Here is a 20,767-nt window from a genome sequence, read left to right on the forward strand (position 1 = left end):
AAGAGACGAAATATCTTACGGGTCTACTCCGAAGGCGATAAAAGGAGCGACAGAGAAAAACTGCTATCTCCTTTATCTCTTTGGAATATATGTAAAAAGGGGGATCGGCGAGCGAGGCAATGATTTATCGTCCCGCGAAATAACGCTGCTTGCTACTCGATAGCGAAACAAAGAGGCGAACGAGAACCGAGTATCTTGCTCGATAGAGTCTTAACAAAGGATCGAGTTAAATAGAAAATCAGATACTTGTTTCTCGACGCGCTCCGAGAAAACTATTGGGTTCTTCGGAGAATCTTTTCGTTTTTTTTTTTTCTTTTTTTTTTTTCGTGAAAATGAAACACGATTTTTTTTAGAGCGTATAAACATTTTATCAAATCGTATATCCTCCATTTTGGAAAACGAAATCGCTTTCCGAACAACCGAATACTTTCGAACAGCTACTCCGGTTACCGTAACCATTTTATTCGTTGAACTTCCACGTCCGTAACAACGGACATTGTTAATGAATACGCGATTGCTTCTGGCAGGAGTTTTTACGAAGTTAACAGTTACGCGAACAGCGAAATTGCGGTTGGTTAACCGCGCCGAACGAACGCTTTTCGTAAACAATTTCCAACGTCGATGCATAGTCGAGTTCGTTAACGAATACTCGTTGCAACGAAATTTGGACCTGAAAAAATTTACGTTATTTACATTATTTTCGGGTCTTTCGTAGCAACGGAGATATTTAAGATGATACCGATAAATACGACACCCTGTATATCGCAGTACGATTCGATGAAAATATATTCTTACAGAACTGTCACTTGGCACCAAGCTGGATGCCAATTCTGGACAGACTGGTCGAGACTTTGGCAAGAGAAAAATGTCACGACGATTTCCGCTTGTGGTTGACTTCGGCACCATCGCCAAAGTTTCCCGTCAGCATACTTCAAAACAGTAGCAAAATGACGATCGAACCCCCTCGAGGCATCAAGGTAAAGAAAGCGCACACTTGCAACACGTGAGATTCATCGACACGTTTTTTTCAATTATTCGTTCGCGTTAAAGACGAATTCAATGTAAATAATATTTTATTTTTTTAGGCAAATATGTTTCGCGCGTACCTGACTCAAGTGATCGAAACGAAAACGTTCTTCGAGTCCGACCATGCGAAAGTTCCCCAGTTCAAGTGGTTGATATTTTCGCTGAGTCTTTTCCATTCGGTTCTTCTCGAAAGGAGAAAATTTGGCCCTTTGGGTTTTAATATCCCGTACGAATTCACCAATGGCGATTTGACCATATGCATATCCCAACTTCACATGTTTCTTTTAGAATACGCAACTGTACCATTTAAGGTAGGTCGATTCTAACCTTCAACCAATACGCTGAGTACTATGACGGAGTCAACGAAGGAATCCACTTAAAAAGACCTGTTGTTCCGTTGAGAACTCTTCCCTTCTTATTGCTTTGACAGATAAACTCCAATATACAACACTTAACAGGGTTCGATAACAATAGCGATGGGATAGTCCTCAAATTTCATCTCTTCTAACCTCCGTCTCTTCCACTTTCTTATTCTTATTTATTCTCATTTTAAAGAAGCGCAAATTTCTACTACAGATACGTTTTAGAATACAAAAATTTGATGACTTACTGCCCTCTGTTATCGATACGAGGAAGTTGCGTTTCGTTCTAAGTTTCCTAGATGGCGTAAGGAGTTCAGAATTCATAGTCACTTTCACACTCTGACTCGATCCACTTATACCGTTCTATACGGTGTTTAACTGTAAGGACTACCTGTGAACAAAAGCACCAAGCAAGTCCATCTTATCGTTGATTCCGACATAGAAAAATTGAATCGTATAAATATATTTATAAAATATAAATTGCATCTGTCAGTAATCGGTGTCACGATCTGAAATACCGATCTCGTAAAATATTAATGGTTTCGAAGCGACCTCGTTTCAGAATGGTGATTTTATAAACTATATTCAACTGAACATCCGACGACGGTAAACGTAGTGCAATAGAAAACTCGTTCCTACATGTCGCTATCGGTCACAAAAAATATTCCAACAATAAGTTCCATTCATTTTCACAGATGGCACCTGGAATACCGTAGCACGTGAAACTAAGGAAATTTTCAAAGTTGTAGCTACCCTTTTACTTTTATACTTTTTAGAAAGTATTTACCTTAAAGCGGCAATTAATCTAAAATCTTGTTCTAATTTTTAATCGCGTATCTGTTGTTCACTTAATCGGTAAAGGTTCTAATTTACACCGCCGGTCACATTAACTACGGTGGACGAATAACGGATGACTGGGATCGTCGGTGCGTTTTAACTATCCTCGAGGACTTCTACAAACCGGAAATTCTCGCAAACTCCTATACATTCGACGAACAAGGGTACTACTATCAAGTAATGCAGTCACATCGCCGTAATTGTATTTCGTACGAATTTTGTATTACGCAAAATACGTACGCTAATGTACCGTCTCTTTTTCCGCGTTGCAAATGCAACACTTTCCTTTCGATAATTTTTGTCTTCCGTCTCCTTACGATCTCGTACGTTTCAGTTACCGGACACGGCAACATTCGAGGAGTATATCGAGCACGTAAAAACCTTCCCTTTGAACGACGATCCCTCGATGTTCGGAATGCACCCGAACGCTGACATAAGCTGCGCACAAGCGGAATCGTACGCCTGTCTCGAAACGCTTCTTGCCCTTCAACCGCGTCAAGTCGGAATCGAAGCCGCGAGTATCGAAGAAGTCACCACTCAATTAGCGCAGGACATGTTAGGGCAAATGCCGCTGACCTTCGACCTAGCGGCTATGCAGTTGAGGTACTCCGTTCAAACTTTTTCCTTAAGATCTGAAATTATACCTTGAATATCCTAGACGTAGATCTACTTAACCGTTCAAATTTTGCAGGCACTTGCAATAAACCGACTGCGCAATCAACGCCTATAGACCTTCGCACCAGTGAATATTTCAATTTTGCTAGTTTTCGTTATATCTTCACGAGAGTATCGCCAACGCGTTAACAACATTTTCCTGATGTAAATAAATCCAAATGCGACCTCATTATTTTTAATTATACGTGTTTGACCAATGATGCTCGCGACGCTAACACTCGAAGTATACGAATCAGGTAAAATGAAGTTTAGTTTGGATTTATTTTCATCGGGAAAACTTTGCCGATCCATTGGTAATATTCTCGGAAAAATATTATGAAGAATATACCAATTGTTTTTTTATTGCTAGTGGGCTCACCCCCGCGAAACGATGATCGTCTTTAACTACCAGTATATTAATAATCGTTTGCAGTCTAGATGTGTCATTATTATTACCATTCACTTTACTGTCTTCACTTCTTATTGAATTTTTAATACTTACCAACAGCAACCTTCTAAAAAGGCTTTACCAAGGCTTTGCTGACTTTAATAACGATATCGTCCCAATACAATTATGAATTGTATTGGGCCTTGAATTTCCTTTCCTTACCGTAGAAAATTTCAATCGTAATTTATTAAAACTGTTTCTTTCGATAGAAGCCATTAACTACACTTAAACGTTTTAGATACCCCGTTTTATACGAAGAGTCATTCAACACTGTCCTGTTACAAGAAGCCATACGTTATAATAATCTATTAACAGAGGTAGAGACAACACTGAAGGACCTCTTAAAAGCCTTGAAAGGGCTAGTTGTAATGTCCGAGCAATTAGAAACTGTGTCGAATAGCTTGTACAACAATAGAATTCCAAAAGTTTGGCAAGACAAGGGATACCCTTCTCTGAAACCGCTCGGTAATTCGAATCTTTTTTCATTTTAATAACTTTTGTAGTTAATATTAGAATACTTGCAATATATAATATATTCATTCAATAATATATATATATTCATTCGTACTAATCAATTTGATATGATATTACATATTATAACGCCAAATTGATCCTTAACATTAAACCTCGTGACACGATGTTAATGTCCTAGTGTTTATCAAATGTAATTTTATACGACACTTGTGTTAATTTTACGTATATTTCTAATTTCGTTAAAAATTGTACACTTCTTAAATAATAAATCGACAACTCAGGTGCTTGGTTTCTCGATCTGAAGGATCGAATCGCATTCTTGAGATCTTGGGAGGCTCACGGTATACCCGTGGCTTTCTGGATTTCCGGTTTTTACTTCCCACAAGCTTTTCTGACTGGCACTTTGCAGAATTTCGCACGAAACCATGTTGTCTCCATCGACACTATTGATTTCAGTTTTCAGGTACCGCTTAATTAAAATATATATTCAACAATAATACATAAGAAAAAAGCAAATTGCCAGCATTTATCGAAATAAAAGTTTCATGAAATAACTCATTACTCGTGACACAAGAGACACTTACATAGTCATTTTTAATTTTACAGGTATTAAATGCAATGCCAACGTTCAGACCAAAAGATGGTTGTGTTATTTATGGTCTGTTCCTTGAAGGATGTCGATGGGACAAAAACTACTTGAACGAGTCTCTTCCAAAGGAATTGTATACAAGTATACATTGCTGCAAAAGACACATCAATGATCTCAAAGATCTTTCGGATCATTGATATTATAGATTTATTCGCCATATATCATCCACAATACACTTATTTCGCTTGTTAATTTCTTCTGACACGATATATTATATCTATCGATATATAAAATGGGAATTGAAATGTTTCTTTCGCACGATAAAAGTTAGAAATTCTAAAAATTACAAAATTTCCATAATTGATAAAAGCAGGTTCTATTTTCAAGTAACAACAATATCTATTGCGTAACCTTATTTACGATTAAAATACTATTAAAGAGATAAGTGATATAACAAATATAACGAGTGATCTTCCAATGTTCCTTTCATAGATATGCCTCCGATTCTACTCCTGCCAGAAATACATCATCGAACGCCTGAAGAAATTTATTCTTGTCCTGTTTACAAAACAATTAATAGAGTAGGAATATTGAGCACAACTGGCCACTCTACTAATTTTGTCTTGGCAATGGAAATTCCCAGCAAGAAATCTCAGGCTCATTGGATCAAACGAGGCGTAGCTTTGTTTTGTGCTTTGGACTATTAATAATTTCTCTATATTGTTTAGTTCACTTGTAGCAAATTTAAAATAAAATTGATAAATTTTTAGTTGGCTTCGGCACATTTATTATTATAATATTGTCTGAAACAAACTTTGAAAAAATGTGCAGACCCTCCAAAGAAAATAATAACTTTCTGTATTGTGTCAAATGTCTATATTTATGAGTAAACTTAAGTCATTCTGCAAATTTTACTTTAAATACTTATGCTTGTACTTACAACCATAATATATTAATCTAACACATACTTAAAATAGTTGCACTATAATTAGTTTGAATTCATTTTATAGAAATAACAGTTCTGAACAACAGCAAATTTGAAGAATTATTTCTCCATTGTAATTCCTAAAATTGTCTTATGTATCGTTTTCATATAATTTTGGATCCTTCCTTTTCGATCGCTTGTTCTCTGCAATACCCCATTTTATAATACACACCGTTGTTAACAAACCTACAGGAAAACAATAACCAATCGTAAAAGATTTTAACAAATTACGACATAAAAACCACGAAATATTCAAAAGCATATAAATTTCTCCTTCCATCAAACATATTCACCATTCAAGAAAAGTATGATTTCAGAAATGTCGTCCTTAATTCGTCATACCTGGCATTATTGGTGGAAGAGCATGCATTGCTCGATAGAACAGATTTGGTATGCTGTGCGATACCGATTTTGCCCAAACCCTTTGTTCCATTGAACATAACGTGTAATACACGACTTTTCGTATTCGAACTGGTAATTCTCCAAATTTTAAACCCATTGTGAATGCTAGTTTCTCGAATTCTTAAGATCTATAAACATTAAATAGTCACGACTCTTAACAAATCTTAAAAACAAAACAACACGTAAAAAGAGTTGTTACCATAGTTTTTAAATTTTAAGTAGAAATTTACGATCACGCAAAATGCAAATCGAACGATACAAGGGTGAATATGGACTTAATAATACGATGATATATTAAACATAAAAACATTTAAAGAAACACACTCTGTACTAGAAAAACAGAAATTCTTATTTCATAATCTTTTATATCGCCACATATATTTATTCGAACAAAAATATGTATCTACATAGAATTCTACAAATATAAATAAATAGTGTGAAACGTAATGAGACCAAAATATGTATACATGTATGATAATAAATATACATAAATTATGTATAAAGAAGAGTATAAATATTTCGAAAGTATAGTATTATTTAGACGTTTGTTTCTTGATCTTAAAGTAGAGGGTAACCTGTAGGCATATGTTCCACAATTTTTGGCGGGATCACAAATTTGTCTGGGTTTTGTTCTAATAAGCAGCCCAGAAGACGTGGTACTGACAACACAGTGCCAGTTATTATGGAAGGATAGTCTTTTCCAGTCGGTGTCTGATACGCGATCAGTAACCTCTTACTAAAATAACTACCGCATACAGAAATATGGCCAACTTCTATGTATTGTTTCGAAAACGAAGACCATAATTCGAAAGATACACGCATCGCTTCCCAAGGTCGTAATTCTGATGCAGGTCTCATGACAATTTGATAATGCTCACATATATCATTGTACAATTGACAAACTGTGTTTAACAATTTTTCAAACTCGCTTTGATACTCTGGGCTATTCGTATCTTTGATCAATAGGAAAGCGTGCGCGGCTGACGCCTGACATACAGTAAATAAACCAATTGGTGTAGAGCCAGGTGGAAAAGGCGTATACTGTCTTCCCGTAGAAAAATATTTTATCGGAAAATGATTTGGATTTATCAGATGTTTTGCATGCATAGCTAAAAATGATATTAAACTTGCACCTCCAACAAGATGCATTCGATTCGGAGAATTATTGTTTGCTTCGATATGATTACTTAGTTCAAAAGCATCTAATGGGTTCTCGTGATTTAAACCAGAGCCTTCTACTACCAAGCTGCGGCTGAAATCTGAACCCATTACTCTAATCATGTCAGCTGCACTGAATACTTTTCCTGCATAATTTAACACACCAAGTTCAAAAAGAGCTGCATCGTTACACAGGTAATATTGCATAGGACTTCTATATTCCAATAAACCAAGGTTTTGTCCAATCTCAATGTGATTCTTTTTATCTCCTGAATCTGACAATTCGTGCAATACACCATTACGTTTTAATACTACAGGAAAATTTAGTGGTGTCCTTTCATCAATTTCATTTGGTAATTTCAACATTTTTTCTACAATACTTTCGCTTAAATCCGATAGGACTCCTTTAATGCTTCTCAAATCTTCTTTTAACACTTTAGACTGAATGGATAATTCATCAAATTTTAGCTGTTCCTCTGCAGTTAAATCTTTCCTATTATACAGTTCGGCCAATTGACTTCCTACCTCCACATTTTTCAACTCTAATTTAGATTTGTCTACATTTACCGATTTGTAAAATTCCCACATAGTCTTAACTTCCTTGGCATTTACATTTACTCCTCGAGATGTCAACTCTCTTTGTAATTTGTCAATATCTGTAAATTTTTTGTCAAAATCCAAATCTGGTGTTAAAAATGAGAAACATTCTTTGGACGTTCTGTTCGAGACAAATAATGCAGAGGTATATTTTCTATCAAAATTTAATAGAATATTGACATATTTTAAAGTATTACGCTTTAAAACATTGTGAACCATACGCATGTGGAAAAAGTTTTGTAAATAATTTGCCATTGTAAACTTGAATAAATTTTATAATTTCTTTTGTGATACATAAAGAGTTTCTTGAATCAATGTTATCTATCACTTCTTCCACAAATTCATTTCTGTGTATCAATTTTTGCTATTTTAGGTGGCGACAAAATTTCTGATTCAATATCCATTTTAAAACTATTACGAGTTATTGTTTCGATTTTGCGTTTTTGTGGAGCAATATAATTTCCTTTGCTAGCAGCTCTTTCAGATTCTTCTATAGTATATGGTTCCTGTTCCAGAGCTTTTAATCTACGTTTATGCACTTTTGTGGATAAATGATCCTGTAAAGCAGTGTCGTTTATAAAATACCTCCTGTAAAAAAATGATCAATTCTTCACTTTATTTGGCTATTTACAATGTAGAAATATAAAGAACAAGAGATTATATTTCGTAATATTAAAATTAGTTAATCAATATTAAAATTTCAATTGCTATACAAAATATTAACAACAGACTTTTTTATAAGTATCGGTGTTGATTTTATAAAAGTTTCTAATTTATTATATATGTTTTTCAGTTATTCTTCATCACAAATTTTAATTAGACATTGATATTATGAAAACGATGGAAAGAACAAATTTAGCATTTAAAAAAAATTATTCTGGCATGGAAAATGTTTAACATTAAATCAAAAAGAAGACTAAAAAGAGTTATTTGTGAGGAATATTTAGAGGTTATATCGCTCAAAGAAGCACAATAAATATGAGTGGCACGAATATTAAACTTACGCGCAATGTACACAATAATATTGGCCTGCTCCTGGTTTATCCAAATCTACTTCTTGATTTAGCAAACTTTTCACATTTTCTTCTTTCAAATCCTCGTCAATCTAAAATAAAAAATATCATATAATAATAATTGCCGATCGTGAGAATATTATCCACGTGACATGCATATTCGAAAATAAAGGTTATGTTACGGTATTTTACCTCATCTAAATCCTTCGTTCTTCTTTTCGTTCTCCAACCCTTTTTTAAATGAGTGTCTCCTCTATGGTATTTTTTACGTTTATATACCATTTCCAACAATAAAGTAATTAATCCAAAAAAATTAAACTATATTATAATCACGTTCATTACAGTATAACCGAATGCACGGATATTGTCCAATCAAACGAAAAAAGTAAATAGAATTAATACATAAAGTTTTTCTATTAAAAACGATGATTTCATTTTTAACGCATTAACAAAGAGTTAAGAAATAAAATCAAAAATATCTTATTAATAATGTATTATCAAGAATAAACATAAATATTCGTTTATTAAATATTTTTAATTGTAAAGGGCCGTAGAAAACAGCAAAGAAAACTACGATGAAACTCTCAAAAATATCTTTCTGACATTTTAAAAATATATTAAGGATTAAATGTATTATTTTTATTGCAAATATACGATAATGTATACGTTTATTTGTATATGCACATACATGTATTTAATTATACATGTAAAAATATTTGAAATTTATAAGAATAAGAATATTATCCGTTCACTGAGAATACAAAATTATATAAACGGATGATTATGTGTACGTGTTTGTTTATAAGCACTCTATCTTTACATTGAATGGATCACAGAATATATAACAGAATCAATGTGATACTACAAATGATAAATTTACGAGAAGTATCTCAATAAGCCATAAATTAAAATTCAGCATTTACCGTTAAATATATGTACGATGTAAAAAAGAAATAAACGATAAAGTGGTTTCGTAAAGGTACGTTCACATTGCTAGAAGCTGCGTTGTAAGCACTGCAATATTTTGGTATTCGCTTTAATACAAGTGGCACAGAGTACACTTTAAGCACTTGAATAAAAAGAAATTGCATTCGATCGTATGCACACAATGTCTTTTATCGGTTACCGAAAGAATCGTGATTTGATTTTGACATCTCGCTAAACGTGAATTGAGAAATTGTATTAGATGTTCACAAAACCATGATTAATCTCAATGAATTTCATTGATCGCACTACGCTTACAATTGTAATACAGTTACTAACTTGATTATAATCGCAATGTTGGAACTATCCAATAAGGAAATTTATCTGCTATATAAATACATGTCCATAATTTATCTTCGTTATATTTTACAATTTAATACAAATGTGTATATAACATAGGATGATATTCATAATTGTATAATATATGTATAATAGTGATAGAACAAACCCATTTATAAGTAATACAAGGAAACAAGATATGATTCCGTGTCCTCATCAAAACGAGCAATTTTACACTTGCACCTTCTTGAAAACGAACACCCGGACATAGAAACACGGGTTAACTTTCTTCCGAACATGGATAAACCAGCACGTAAAACTTCCTTTCGTATTATTCTCAACAGTAAACAGGAAATCTCAATCCGAGGACTGAGCTAAACCGCTTTGTGCGTATTGCCCCATTGAAACTTGGGGACTTGTGCCTTTCCAAAGCATATGAGCTCGTTTTGCGACAAACATTGCTACCAGTGTAAACGTACCCAAAAGCAGAGGCATGCGCAGTGGATGGAAACGTTTTCCTCCGAAATCCGTATAACGCGTAGGCAGCGCCGACAGATGTCGGTACGGTGTTCCAGAGTAGGTCGCGCCTCTATCGGCGAAGCGTACGATCAATTCAAACAAACGGTGCGCCACTGGCGAGGGGGGTCCACAACCATTTCGAAAGTAAAAATACTGCGCGACCCGGGATTTTGTTTGTACGGTTCGGCGAGGGTAAAAAAGCCGAGGGCCAGGCCGTGGTGTAGTCGGGGCAACGCGGTGTCGCACGTAAAATGACGTAGAGTGTGCGTGTAGGGTGTGCCGCGCGCGGTACGAGGTTGTGTGCAGCGGAAACGGTGTCGCGGTGTGTAGGGTCGGCGCTGCTCGTAGCTATCGTAGCGTACACGGGAAATTGGCCGTGGCTTCGCCAATGGATGCCAGGCAGGAGGAGACGCCATTTTGATATACGGGCGCACGTCAAGCGTTCGCTCTAAGGGAAACGCGCTCTCGAGAAGTCGGTCTGCAGCCGCGTCCGGTCCGCGCGGTCGAATTCGTTGGTACGGTCCGGTTCACGGGTATCGTTGGTAATACGTGTGCGTGGCGCAACGTATCCCGAGCGAGCGTTTCGTTGACAAGTGACAGGTGAATCGATCGCGGGCCCGCGAGGAAAGTCGCGTTGCGGCCCCCGTGTGCCCGTAACGCGGTTCGCTCTCTCGCGGTCGATCGGTAGTGACTACTGTGTGTGGAACCTACTACGTGTACACGAAGGAGGATTCGGATTTTTCCCCACGCGTGGCGAGTTCCCAGTGCCGAGGGACACGCACGGTAGTAGCTCGTGTATATTGGTGCGCCGATCCTCCCGGGGTGGCGGTGTGTGTACGGCAGCCAGACAGGGAAAAGCAAGCCGCCGTCTCGTTTCGCGCGCGCGACAGAGAGGCCACCGGCCGACACTTCGGGCCAGGACAAGACGACCCGATGTCGGGAGCGGGTCACGACCCCGTGTCGACCCGTGGTCGTCCTCGTCCTCGTCCTCTGCTATCCACCTCCTCATCCTTCTTTATCGTGGCACCAGGACGCTCCTGGCGTAAATGTGTTCTCATGAGCGCCCATGTGCTGCTGCGCCTATTTTTCTGCCTGCTGCCCCTACGTGCCCTGTAAACCCAGAGCACACCCCGATTAGCACGCCCACGCACTCTATCGCTCGCGAATATGGCCAAGATCCTCAACAAGGACCCCGTCACCTACGAGAGGGAGAGGGAAAACTTCCTGAAGGACCTCCGTCACTTTCATGAGACCAGAGGGTAAGACGATTTCGCTGTTCGCTTCCAATCTCCGACGATCGTGTTCCATTATATTCGGTTCTGTCTTACTTTTCGCGAGAATAATTTATTCAATTCTGCCTGGATTCGGCTTCCTCTCTATCAAACAGTTTTTCAACATTCTGTCGGTTCGAATGGATTCCCGTCGATTGCGTTCTCGGTGTATGGTTTGAAAGTAAATCGGATTGGCGTTCCTGCCTAGAGTGTGGACAGAGTTGAGGTTATGTACGTTTTGGTTTAAAGTTTTCCAGAGACTCTCGCCTTTGTGCTACGAGCGATTTGTTTACGCGTGTTCAGTATTCTCTTTGTCGACGCCGCCGATCGGACGCGTATCTTATTGCAATTGAGGTTATACGTTGAACCGAATGTAACGATATTACGATAACATACTGATTTTTTCCCTCTGTTTGACGATTTGTGCGTTTTCGAACTGTTACGTTCTTCACAAGTTCCATGCTCTCTCTTTCTATTTCTCTCTGTCTCACCTGGATAAGTAATTAGATTTTGATGCACAGTTTAAAATCGTTCAAACGATCGAATAAACGAAGATCATTTCACGTGAAGACGCTGCCCTTTATTACGTCATTGTGTTCGCGTGTTTTACACGATTCGGAAACGGAAACAAAGCGTCCTCGATTATACCGAGCGATCTTAACCTCAGTGAGAATCCGTCGTGCAACCGAAGTAGTAAATTCGTTTCGAACTTTAAAAAACACAGTTGTTTAATATCAATTGTTAACACATTCTACTCTGTTCTTGTTTATAAATTCTTGCAAGGTTATTAAATATTTAATACACACTGTTTGTAGTATGAACAATTCTTTCACGGTATTTTTCAAAATTTATCGAATCCAAAATTGCACGGTATAATATCTTAAAATAATAAAGATATAGGCTCATCGTGTCTAATTAATATTATAAATTAATGTAAATTAACATATAGTTTTGTTGTGCATGCCTTAAGATTATCTCTGCTACTTAATGTTATCAATGTTACTGTTTATATATTATATATTGCTTTTTTTTAATTAAAAAGAATTTATGTTTATCTTGTACAAAATTTTTAACATAATCTTTAGATTTTCTATTCTCACGAATTAATTAGAATATTGATATTTTATATTACGTATATTTTTAAAAGTAAAATTAGTCCTCTAAAATTATATTTTATCAATATACATTAGTAAGTGCAAAAGCATTTGTTATTTCATTTTATATTGTATCTGTGTGTAAATATTTTTAAATATTTAATAATAATAATTTCTCATAATAATTTTAGAAATTTATTGCGTATAAAAATTTTTACTATAATTATCTTTCGCGTTTAATAATAAATATTCGCTTATCATATATGAAACCAAAACTTAAATTTACCACTGTTTTCTTTCAAGAGATCTAATTTTAATTAGTATAATTTATTTCAATGAATGCTCACCATTCGTATTTGAAATAGTTATGATTCTATTCTATTTACGCAGATCTTACAAATTGGGTTTTTTAATTTTCAGGACTTCGTTTAAGAAATGCCCGAAAATTAATGGAAAAGATATAGATCTGTACTTGCTGTACGTCGTCGTCACTGCCCATGGAGGATGGATAAAGGTGAGTCAATTTCTTTTAATATTTGCTAACGTTCTCATCACGCGAGACAGATATTCACGCGTCACCTGCGATGCACATTTTAAGTGTAATCCGCGAGCGAGCATAATGAGCGAAAAATTAGACGGTACGTTGTCGTTCGTGTAATGTGTCTCCATGCATCGTCAATGCAACGTGTGAATGCAGCTTTACTACCTTTGCATCCACTGTTTATGCTCTCGCGTTCATTTTATACGTTACAGTACAGTGAGTTCGTATTATTAAGCAAAACTGACTATCGGTATATATTTTCACATTCATTATATTATTTGAGTATCTTAAAAAGGCAAGTTTCGATATAAAATGACAAAACGAAGTATAGAATATTATATTTATATCATAAATTATCTTTTAAAAAATTAATTTGACTCGAAAATAATTTCAAAATTCCAAGAAAATGTTTACCTTCGTTTCTTTGATACAAAATCTAAATTTGTCGGTAATAAAAGCGACTGAAAGTATATATTTCATCCAAAAGGAAATACTAATAAATGTATAAATATTAAAACACCGTTTGCAGGCGTGCTTTTCGCAAAATATGTTTTAAGCAGTAGAGAAAGCACGCGTCATGCTTTTCACTATAGTCGGAACAAAATCAAATGAATTTTAGATGTACACTCTCTGCCTGAGATTGTTCATAGTTGGAATAGTGGCCTTGAGTGGCCAATAACGTGATTACGATCAAACTATACCTATACGAAGTCTTCACAGTATACGGTAAAACCTAAGAGATGATTTTGTGTGAAAAAATATTAAGACACAAAAATATTTACATTTTGCTTAAAAATAAATCAAAATTGTAGAATAAACTTTACACAAGGTCCATGGTTTGAATAAAAATAACTTAAAAGTTAGTTAAATAAAAAAAATTACGCGTTCTTGACTAAAATTTTGTTCCGTTGATTACATCATAAATTATGTTTACATACAACAGCGATTATTTGTATACATACATATTATTTTATCATACACAGTAGTGAAATCTTGCTACGGTTCAACAGGGAAAAATTATGTAAGCGTTTATGTACTTGGGTGGCGCGTGAATTTTGGAAATTAATTTTCTTAAAAATCAAGGCGGCATGGACAAATTCCATTTCACCTTTTTTCTTTGAAAATGTTTGATTATGCGTAATCATTCGTTCAATTATATAATCAATTACGGGACACCCAGTCGCCCTGTATAACCTTCCATTACGCGTGATTAACGATCGAGGAATGCGACAAACCTTACGGAAACGCGGGAAAACGATTGTTCCATGAAGCAGTCGAGTTGCTTTTCGACCGCGTTCACAAAGAACGCTCGAGAATCGATCGGGCGAGTGTTATCTCCGACGTTGGAATCATCTTTCATGCGAGAGAAAAAAAAAAAAGGAAAAAACTATCGTTCTATTTCGCCAACAGCGTTACACAACGTGTCTGCGGCATGGTTAGCCTGCGTCAAGTTTATAAACAGTAATTTTCACGCGTGTTATTATTCTTGTGCGTAAATTGATACGCACGCGAACGTACCACGGTCGATGAATTTTGCAGAAACTTTGAGAACGAAGCATGCTCGAGCGTTTCTGCTTTTTTCCATTTCTTTTGCCGAACGCGCACGTTATATTCTGTCGCGTTGCGAACAAGAGAAAAATACACGCACGTGATCCGCCCAGTGATCTTTTTTTCACCGAAATTCCCGAATCTTTCACGCGACGTTTCTTCCGCGTAAATCGCAAATTGATTACCTCACGAATTACTTTGAATTTCGTTTCAATCTTTGGTGCAAATTTCGATGCACGTGTCTATTAGCGATTCAGGATCCTCACAGAAACAATATGTCGGTCGTTTGTTTTGCTTAGTAGTAATTCTCGTTTCGTAACGTATTGATGCTTCCTTTTGTGTGGATCTCGATGAGTAATGAAGCGATTTAGATGATTGAAATGCGGTAATCTTGACTCTGGTTTCAATTAGTATTAAGAGAGCGGGATGGGGGAGAACTTGTATGTTCGCGCTTGCCATATTTGAAACTAATATCATAACGTAGTCTAAAAATGTGTAGTTTATTTAATATAAACGTATCGATTCTTAATTTGAATCCTCTTCGATCTACAAAAGTTGAAACATTTATATTAAATACACTACGCACGCTTGCTCAAACTGTACACGCTATAATGTTTATCTCAATCAATAGCGTTAAATAATTATAACAGCCATTTTTGCTACAAATTCGAAACCTTGGTGAAAGACACATGTGTATATAAGAGATGGGAATATTGTAGACATTATATACAGAATTCGAATTGTTAATGTCTCATCGACGTTAGCAGTTGAGCATCGAAGCGTGTATTAAGTTAGATTCAAACTTGTTACTAGCCGTTTACGTCATTCGTCAGTTACTTTACATTCTATTCCAAACACGTCTAAGTTATATTTTTCGCATCTAAAGTCAAGGCAGTTAGAGTCGGTCTCCCGTTTAAAATATTTTATTAGGTACGTGATTTTTATGTTCCAATGGTCTACAATGTTACCGCCGACGAAAGTGTTCTCGGCAAAGAGAAATCAAGGATATGGCTTTTTTCACCAATCAGGTTTTTCTTTTACAATGGCGGAATTGAACGTATTCATTCAAATCAAACCGGCAATCTTTTTCTCGGCAAATAGACCATTCGATGATACGCAGTCGCGTTAATTTAATCAATTTTATGAAATAAAATAAAAATATTTAATACGTTCAGTTTTTCTATTCACCTTTCTTACGTATTCCGAAAATTTTGATTCAATAATCGATATATCGAAGTAAGGTGACTCTTGTGCCGAAAAAAGAAATACAACCTCCAGTTTCTCACGATATCGTTGCACCGTGTTTGCTTTTTATTTATGAATTTTCTTGAAAATCTTAAATTTTACTCTCTAGAGTTATACGATAATCGGGTTACAGTTTCAATAATCCTAATAAAATATTTGAATATTTTCCTTACAGCAACTAATAGCTTTTGTGGCTATTATTTACCCAGGCGAAGAATCAGGCGTTTATGTTTTCTTAAGAACTAACGACAATTCGATAGTACGTGTATGTACTAATGTGTGTGCACATAAACGTCGTATGTACTCTCGTTGTGGTGTAGCGCGGCAAAGCTTTTTACCTCTTCTTTCTCGTAGCTAGCATAACTTACTTCACTCTCAATACGTGTTCTTTTATTTGAATTCCTTGCTATTATTTTCTCTCTGGAATTTCAGAATTTATAGTCCGAAGTCGTTTCTACATATCGAATTCTCAACATTTATTGTATAAATATTCGTATTTTTTTGAGCACCAAAATTGAAAATAAAAGAAACGAAAAGTCTTCTTCTAATGTTATAAATACGAATAAAATAATGGTTGTCTGTCCATTTACCAATACGTTCAAATAGAATGGTAGCATACGTTGTATTGCATTTTTCTTTGTTAATGTTTATTCTTTGTTAAAAATAGTTCAATAGATGACGCTTCCCCAGAAAGCCGAGCTATAGGTGGCATTCCACACAATGAAGAAGTGTCTGGCTTCTTCTTACTTTATGTTTGAAATCTTTTCTTTCAGCTCGCGACGAGCGTGGATGAAAAAGTGCAGGCACACAGAGGCAAGTAACCTCGCAGTCCCTCATCGAAGTTATCGTCAAGGGTATAACCCCTTGAGAAACGTATATAATCCATACCAGTGATTCCCAAAGTTGAAGGGTTACGGAGTATTTACAAACGCGTCGCGGAACCATAGGATTCGCACAACAGGCAATAGTCTTCTCGCCTTGGTTTCGTTCAACTTTCGAACTTGTTTTTAGTCGATTAGCGATCCTTCAAAAAGTAGATAAAAATGCTGCTTCGAGAGAAGCGGGAAAATTAGCAATATACCGAGTCTCGGAAGACATTTATTTTGTTTTATTTATTCAAAGCATAGAATTATATATATACTATCCAATCTAAAGTAAAAATTTCTTGAAAACAGATTATCGGTTTCTCGTTTGTGTAAATAATCTCACAAAATCTTTAAAAATAGAACATACCTGGTAGACGATTAAAACTACACAATATTCTTCCTTGCGAGTGTATACTTGATCGAGCTTAAGATGCGACAAGAGTAAAGAGAAATCCAGGAAGTTCGGGTTCAAAGAATTTACAATTGGCGGTAAAATTCTGACAGAAACGTTCCACATTCGTATTGTACGAATTAAGTATCATCGTCGAATGTCACAAATCCTAGAACAAGCCACGCTTCTATCGACATTCAATTCGATCGGTTCTGCGTGCACGGAGTATCGCGAGAGTTTCGCGACGTTCTCGATCTCGATGATTTTTTGAGATGGTTTTGAAAATGTTGAAAAACGGGAGAGGAGGGATTTCGTTGAAATCCAAACACAGAGACAATACGGAAGTTGACGCAAGGTCAGGGTCACTTGCAGAGGCACTGTTCGAGGGGTGGGAGATAGATCATGAACCGAAGGTGGGAAGAAGGTGCGCGCGGAACAGAGGGGAGGGGGAAAGAGAATAGTGGAGAGAGCGAGAAAGGGAAGACGCGAAGAGAGAGAGAGAGAGAGAGAGAGAGAGAGAGAGAGAGAGAGAGAGAGAGAGAGAGAGAGAGAGATTGAATATGACGCGAGGAGGAGGAGGAGGAGGAGGTGGAGGTAGTGCTGGCCGAGGGCTTCCCCTCAACAAGTGTGATCGAAGCTCGCTAGACTATATAACATGTAGCCTGGTCGCGACTACGCTCAGAATGCATCGCGGAGCGCGGTTCTTCGATTCGAAGAAGCTGACGTCACTTTTTTGCCGCACACTTGCTTGGAACCGTGGAAAAGAAATCTTCGTCATGTTGACGTTGCAACGATGGACTCGAGGAGAAAGTCCCTAGATTCCCAGTTAACATCTAACGAGGAACTGTACGACATTCGGGTCACCGGTTTGCCTCGGATTTTTGTGTATAGCCGATACACATCGTGTGTTACGACGCACTGGACGCACGAGGCACGGTAATCTAAATTTCGCGAAGGACTCGCGTTTAACCCGCCATCATTCCTCGCGCCACTTCCAGTCAAGTGATCGAACGCGTCGTTAAATTTTATGCCGTCTTTTTAACAACTATTGACATTTTTTTTTTTATTAGTTATTGGTTAAATATCGACGTATTTATTTTTATCGGGGTTTTCGCTGATTTGTTTGTGTTGGAAACGAAAATATTATATAGAAGTGTTACCTTATGACAACGAAGGATACAACAAAATTGGGTTACGAAATACTTCAAATATTCAACAATAACGCAACGCGTATTGAATTAAATGGTACAATAATGGTGAATAAAGTTATTGCAATGTAATATCGTAAGAAGTATAATAACTATAATTAAATAAAAATAGATTTATTGCAAATAGATACAAGTAAGTCCCCACTGATAGTAAAACTGTTGCAAAATGGCATTGCCGTAGACAAACAGATTTCAGTGAGACATTGTGGAAATTCTAGCGCGCTGTAGTAAATAGTAGTTTAATAAAGAGATAAAACATTGGCAGCGTTGAATTAATTACTGTACTAATCATGAGACGCCAAACGAGACAAGGATAGGTGATTCCTCTCGAAAAATTGAAACGAAAATGTAATTATTTCAATTACAAAAGATTTTCAAATATTATTCATAGCAAATATTATTCTTTAATCAAGTGTACATGTGCTCCATGTGTATGAAAAATCACTGTTATAGAAAAAGAAGATTGTTAAAACAAAATGTATTCCATCTTTTCGATTTATTTTTCCAAGAGCAAGGAAGCACCTCGTATCACGCATTGTGGGCAACTGTTAGCACTTGAAATGAGAATACTCTTAATTAAACGCAATATAATTTTACTCGTACGTCAGTGATTACTTTATGCTACTCAATACCGAAGAAAAGTACACAAAGATTATAATCTCGTTGAAAACTTTATCGTTTGATTCCTTTTTATTTTTGATGCGATTACTCGATGTGCTCGTTAAAAAAAGTTCATCGTGACTTCACCTTTCGGGAAGTCATTAAAATGTGTCGCGGAGTGTAAAACACTCCGACTAGAAGAAGTTGATTAATTTTCAACCGGGTTGTTTTGCAAAAGGGTGAGAAAACTGATCTCGTACCATCTGTGTATTGAATTCATCACAGCGTTGCGAGGTAAAGTCACTCCGCTTAAGGAGTAGTCACCGTGAAGTGAAAGTGTAGAGGTAGAAATTATTGGCGGACTGATGCAGGATGTTCTTATGGTAGTTAAACGATTGGATAACTCGAACAGGCTCCCTGCCTGTAGATACCGATCTGGAAGTTTTTAACATGTGCTGACAAGAAATTCTAAATAAATTATAATGAACCAACGAGTTAAACTTCTACAGATGCCACTATATCTATTTAGTTTTCTAATCTTTATACTTATTGGAGATCATTTGAAAAGAGTTTACACATCGTACAGTTGTAACGAGTTTAGTAAAGTCAATATAATCTATTCCTGTTGAGAATTATATAACTTACTAATCATTTTCAAAGATTTGTTCTACCTTAATAAAGACATTAAATATATGAAGAAAAATTTGTGTTTCTTAAAATTTTCTTTATTATAACAATTAATTATGAACAAAATTTGTGCACTAGGTTATAAATATTCTCTCATATAATATATTTCGAATATTTGTTTCTATTAAAATTCTTCAGTTATGATTATTTCTTCAGGAAATTTAGGGCAGTATCACAGGAATGCTGTCACGAATGTAATAGCAATAATAAAATTGCAAAAAACGCAGTACAGTTATTAAATAAATTATGTAGCCTCGTTTAGTTCAACATTCAATTTATTGATTGTGGAAATTGCCAGGAATGCACTTTCTCGTAATTAATAATAAAGTTTCGTTCGTTTCTAGTAATAAGAACAGTGCAACACAGGGAACAATAAATACCATAGTAATAGCAGACTATTTGATGTTAGAACACTTCGAATTTTGGGAATTTATTTCGAATTTTAGCACTTTACATTATCCAAAGATTGTCTTATTATTTCAGTTATAAAAATATTTCTGCCACATTGAAACATGTAATGCTATTAATACCCTGTTGAGCAGATGGAAACAGTAAATGTCGATCAAAGTCACACACGAACTGGATATGTAGTTCCGGCACAATAATAAATTTTATTTAAAACGATCGACTTAAGAAAAATAATTAAATCCTTAACATAAAGTTAGCGCAACGTTAATTTAAGTAATTTCGCTTGACACTAAAGAATTAGTAACATCAATTCGAAGGAATTTTTGTAGCGATGGACAGCACTATTAATTTTGTAGAAATAACGAAGCACGATGCAAATCTACATCGTTTGTATCGCAGAGTTACAGGAGTACAGAAATATTCAAGGTATACGTTTCGCCTGCTCACATGTCGGTTCACTGTTGCATACCAAGCGCGTCGAGTTCGTCAGTCTTGCACAGTTTGCCGCTAATCTAAATATTTTATTTTAGGCTCCGATTTCGAAATCGGCGACCAGCTAGACAATTAATCCATTTAACGTT

At 36.0% G+C, this 20,767-nt stretch overlaps 5 protein-coding genes across 9 annotated transcripts in view; 2 read left to right on the plus strand and 3 right to left on the minus strand.

Moving 5' to 3' along the window:
- The window catches only part of LOC143152849 (dynein axonemal heavy chain 1), a 133,942-nt gene extending 128,783 nt beyond the window's left edge, over positions 1-5,159 (plus strand). The window contains exons 51-58 of the mRNA XM_076323409.1: positions 798-977; positions 1,086-1,337; positions 2,250-2,402; positions 2,560-2,828; positions 3,566-3,792; positions 4,083-4,264; positions 4,408-4,531; positions 4,883-5,159. Of these exons, the coding sequence (XP_076179524.1) occupies positions 798-977; positions 1,086-1,337; positions 2,250-2,402; positions 2,560-2,828; positions 3,566-3,792; positions 4,083-4,264; positions 4,408-4,531; positions 4,883-5,097 (1,602 nt within the window). The 3' untranslated portion in view covers positions 5,098-5,159. The remainder of the gene's footprint in view (positions 1-797; positions 978-1,085; positions 1,338-2,249; positions 2,403-2,559; positions 2,829-3,565; positions 3,793-4,082; positions 4,265-4,407; positions 4,532-4,882) is intronic.
- On the minus strand, positions 4,084-5,964 carry LOC143152865 (cytochrome b-c1 complex subunit 8). The gene is made up of 3 exons (XM_076323444.1): positions 5,718-5,964; positions 4,386-5,561; positions 4,084-4,270 (listed from the first exon to the last, which is right to left on the minus strand). Exons 1-2 carry the CDS (start codon positions 5,872-5,874, stop codon positions 5,467-5,469), a joined length of 252 nt encoding a protein of 83 aa, XP_076179559.1. The 5' UTR covers positions 5,875-5,964; the 3' UTR covers positions 4,084-4,270; positions 4,386-5,466.
- A 184-nt stretch (positions 5,965-6,148) lies between these two features.
- On the minus strand, positions 6,149-7,787 carry LOC143152857 (serine--tRNA synthetase-like protein Slimp). Its single transcript, XM_076323423.1, has one exon. The coding sequence runs from the start codon at positions 7,785-7,787 to the stop codon at positions 6,336-6,338; it is 1,452 nt and encodes a 483-aa protein (XP_076179538.1). The 3' UTR covers positions 6,149-6,335.
- An 86-nt stretch (positions 7,788-7,873) lies between these two features.
- Positions 7,874-10,346, minus strand: LOC143152863 (zinc finger protein 593 homolog). Of its 2 annotated transcripts, none has more exons than XM_076323442.1 (4): positions 9,978-10,346; positions 8,738-8,863; positions 8,537-8,637; positions 7,874-8,120 (listed from the first exon to the last, which is right to left on the minus strand). In XM_076323442.1, exons 1-4 carry the CDS (start codon positions 10,023-10,025, stop codon positions 7,874-7,876), a joined length of 522 nt encoding a protein of 173 aa, XP_076179557.1. In that variant the 5' UTR covers positions 10,026-10,346. The 2 variants fall into 2 exon arrangements, with proteins under 2 accessions (XP_076179557.1, XP_076179556.1); XM_076323441.1 differs by lacking the exon at positions 9,978-10,346 and adding an exon at positions 9,469-9,889.
- Positions 10,347-10,524: 178 nt separating this feature from the next.
- Bap170 (Brahma associated protein 170kD) overlaps positions 10,525-20,767 on the plus strand; it is a 78,272-nt gene continuing 68,029 nt past the window's right edge. For 3 of the 4 annotated variants that reach the window (XM_076323412.1, XM_076323410.1, XM_076323414.1), the window contains exons 1-2: positions 10,525-11,586; positions 13,113-13,206. In XM_076323412.1, the coding sequence (XP_076179527.1) occupies positions 11,495-11,586; positions 13,113-13,206 (186 nt within the window). In that variant the 5' untranslated portion in view covers positions 10,525-11,494. The remainder of the gene's footprint in view (positions 11,587-13,112; positions 13,207-20,767) is intronic. The other variant, XM_076323415.1, reaches the window with a different exon arrangement.

Source organism: Ptiloglossa arizonensis, chromosome 11, assembly GCF_051014685.1.
Source record: "Ptiloglossa arizonensis isolate GNS036 chromosome 11, iyPtiAriz1_principal, whole genome shotgun sequence".
Classification (NCBI taxonomy): domain Eukaryota; kingdom Metazoa; phylum Arthropoda; class Insecta; order Hymenoptera; family Colletidae; genus Ptiloglossa; species Ptiloglossa arizonensis.

Bases quoted from the DNA above. Each gene is read 5' to 3' on its own strand.
- LOC143152857 (XM_076323423.1), bottom strand. From the start codon at position 7,787: ATGGCAAATTATTTACAAAACTTTTTCCACATGCGTATGGTTCACAAT.
- LOC143152865 (XM_076323444.1), bottom strand. From the start codon at position 5,874: ATGGGTTTAAAATTTGGAGAATTACCAGTTCGAATACGAAAAGTCGTG. The intron at 5,562-5,717 runs GTATGACGAATT...GTTTTCCTGTAG, and splicing joins TCTTCCACCAATAATGCCAG to GTTTGTTAACAACGGTGTGT.
- LOC143152863 (XM_076323441.1), bottom strand. From the start codon at position 9,636: ATGCAATTTCTTTTTATTCAAGTGCTTAAAGTGTACTCTGTGCCACTT. The intron at 8,864-9,468 runs GTAAATGCTGAA...ATTATAATATAG, and splicing joins CATCGTACATATATTTAACG to TTTAATTTTTTTGGATTAAT. The intron at 8,121-8,536 runs GTAAGTTTAATA...ATTTTTTTACAG, and splicing joins TATTATTGTGTACATTGCGC to GAGGTATTTTATAAACGACA.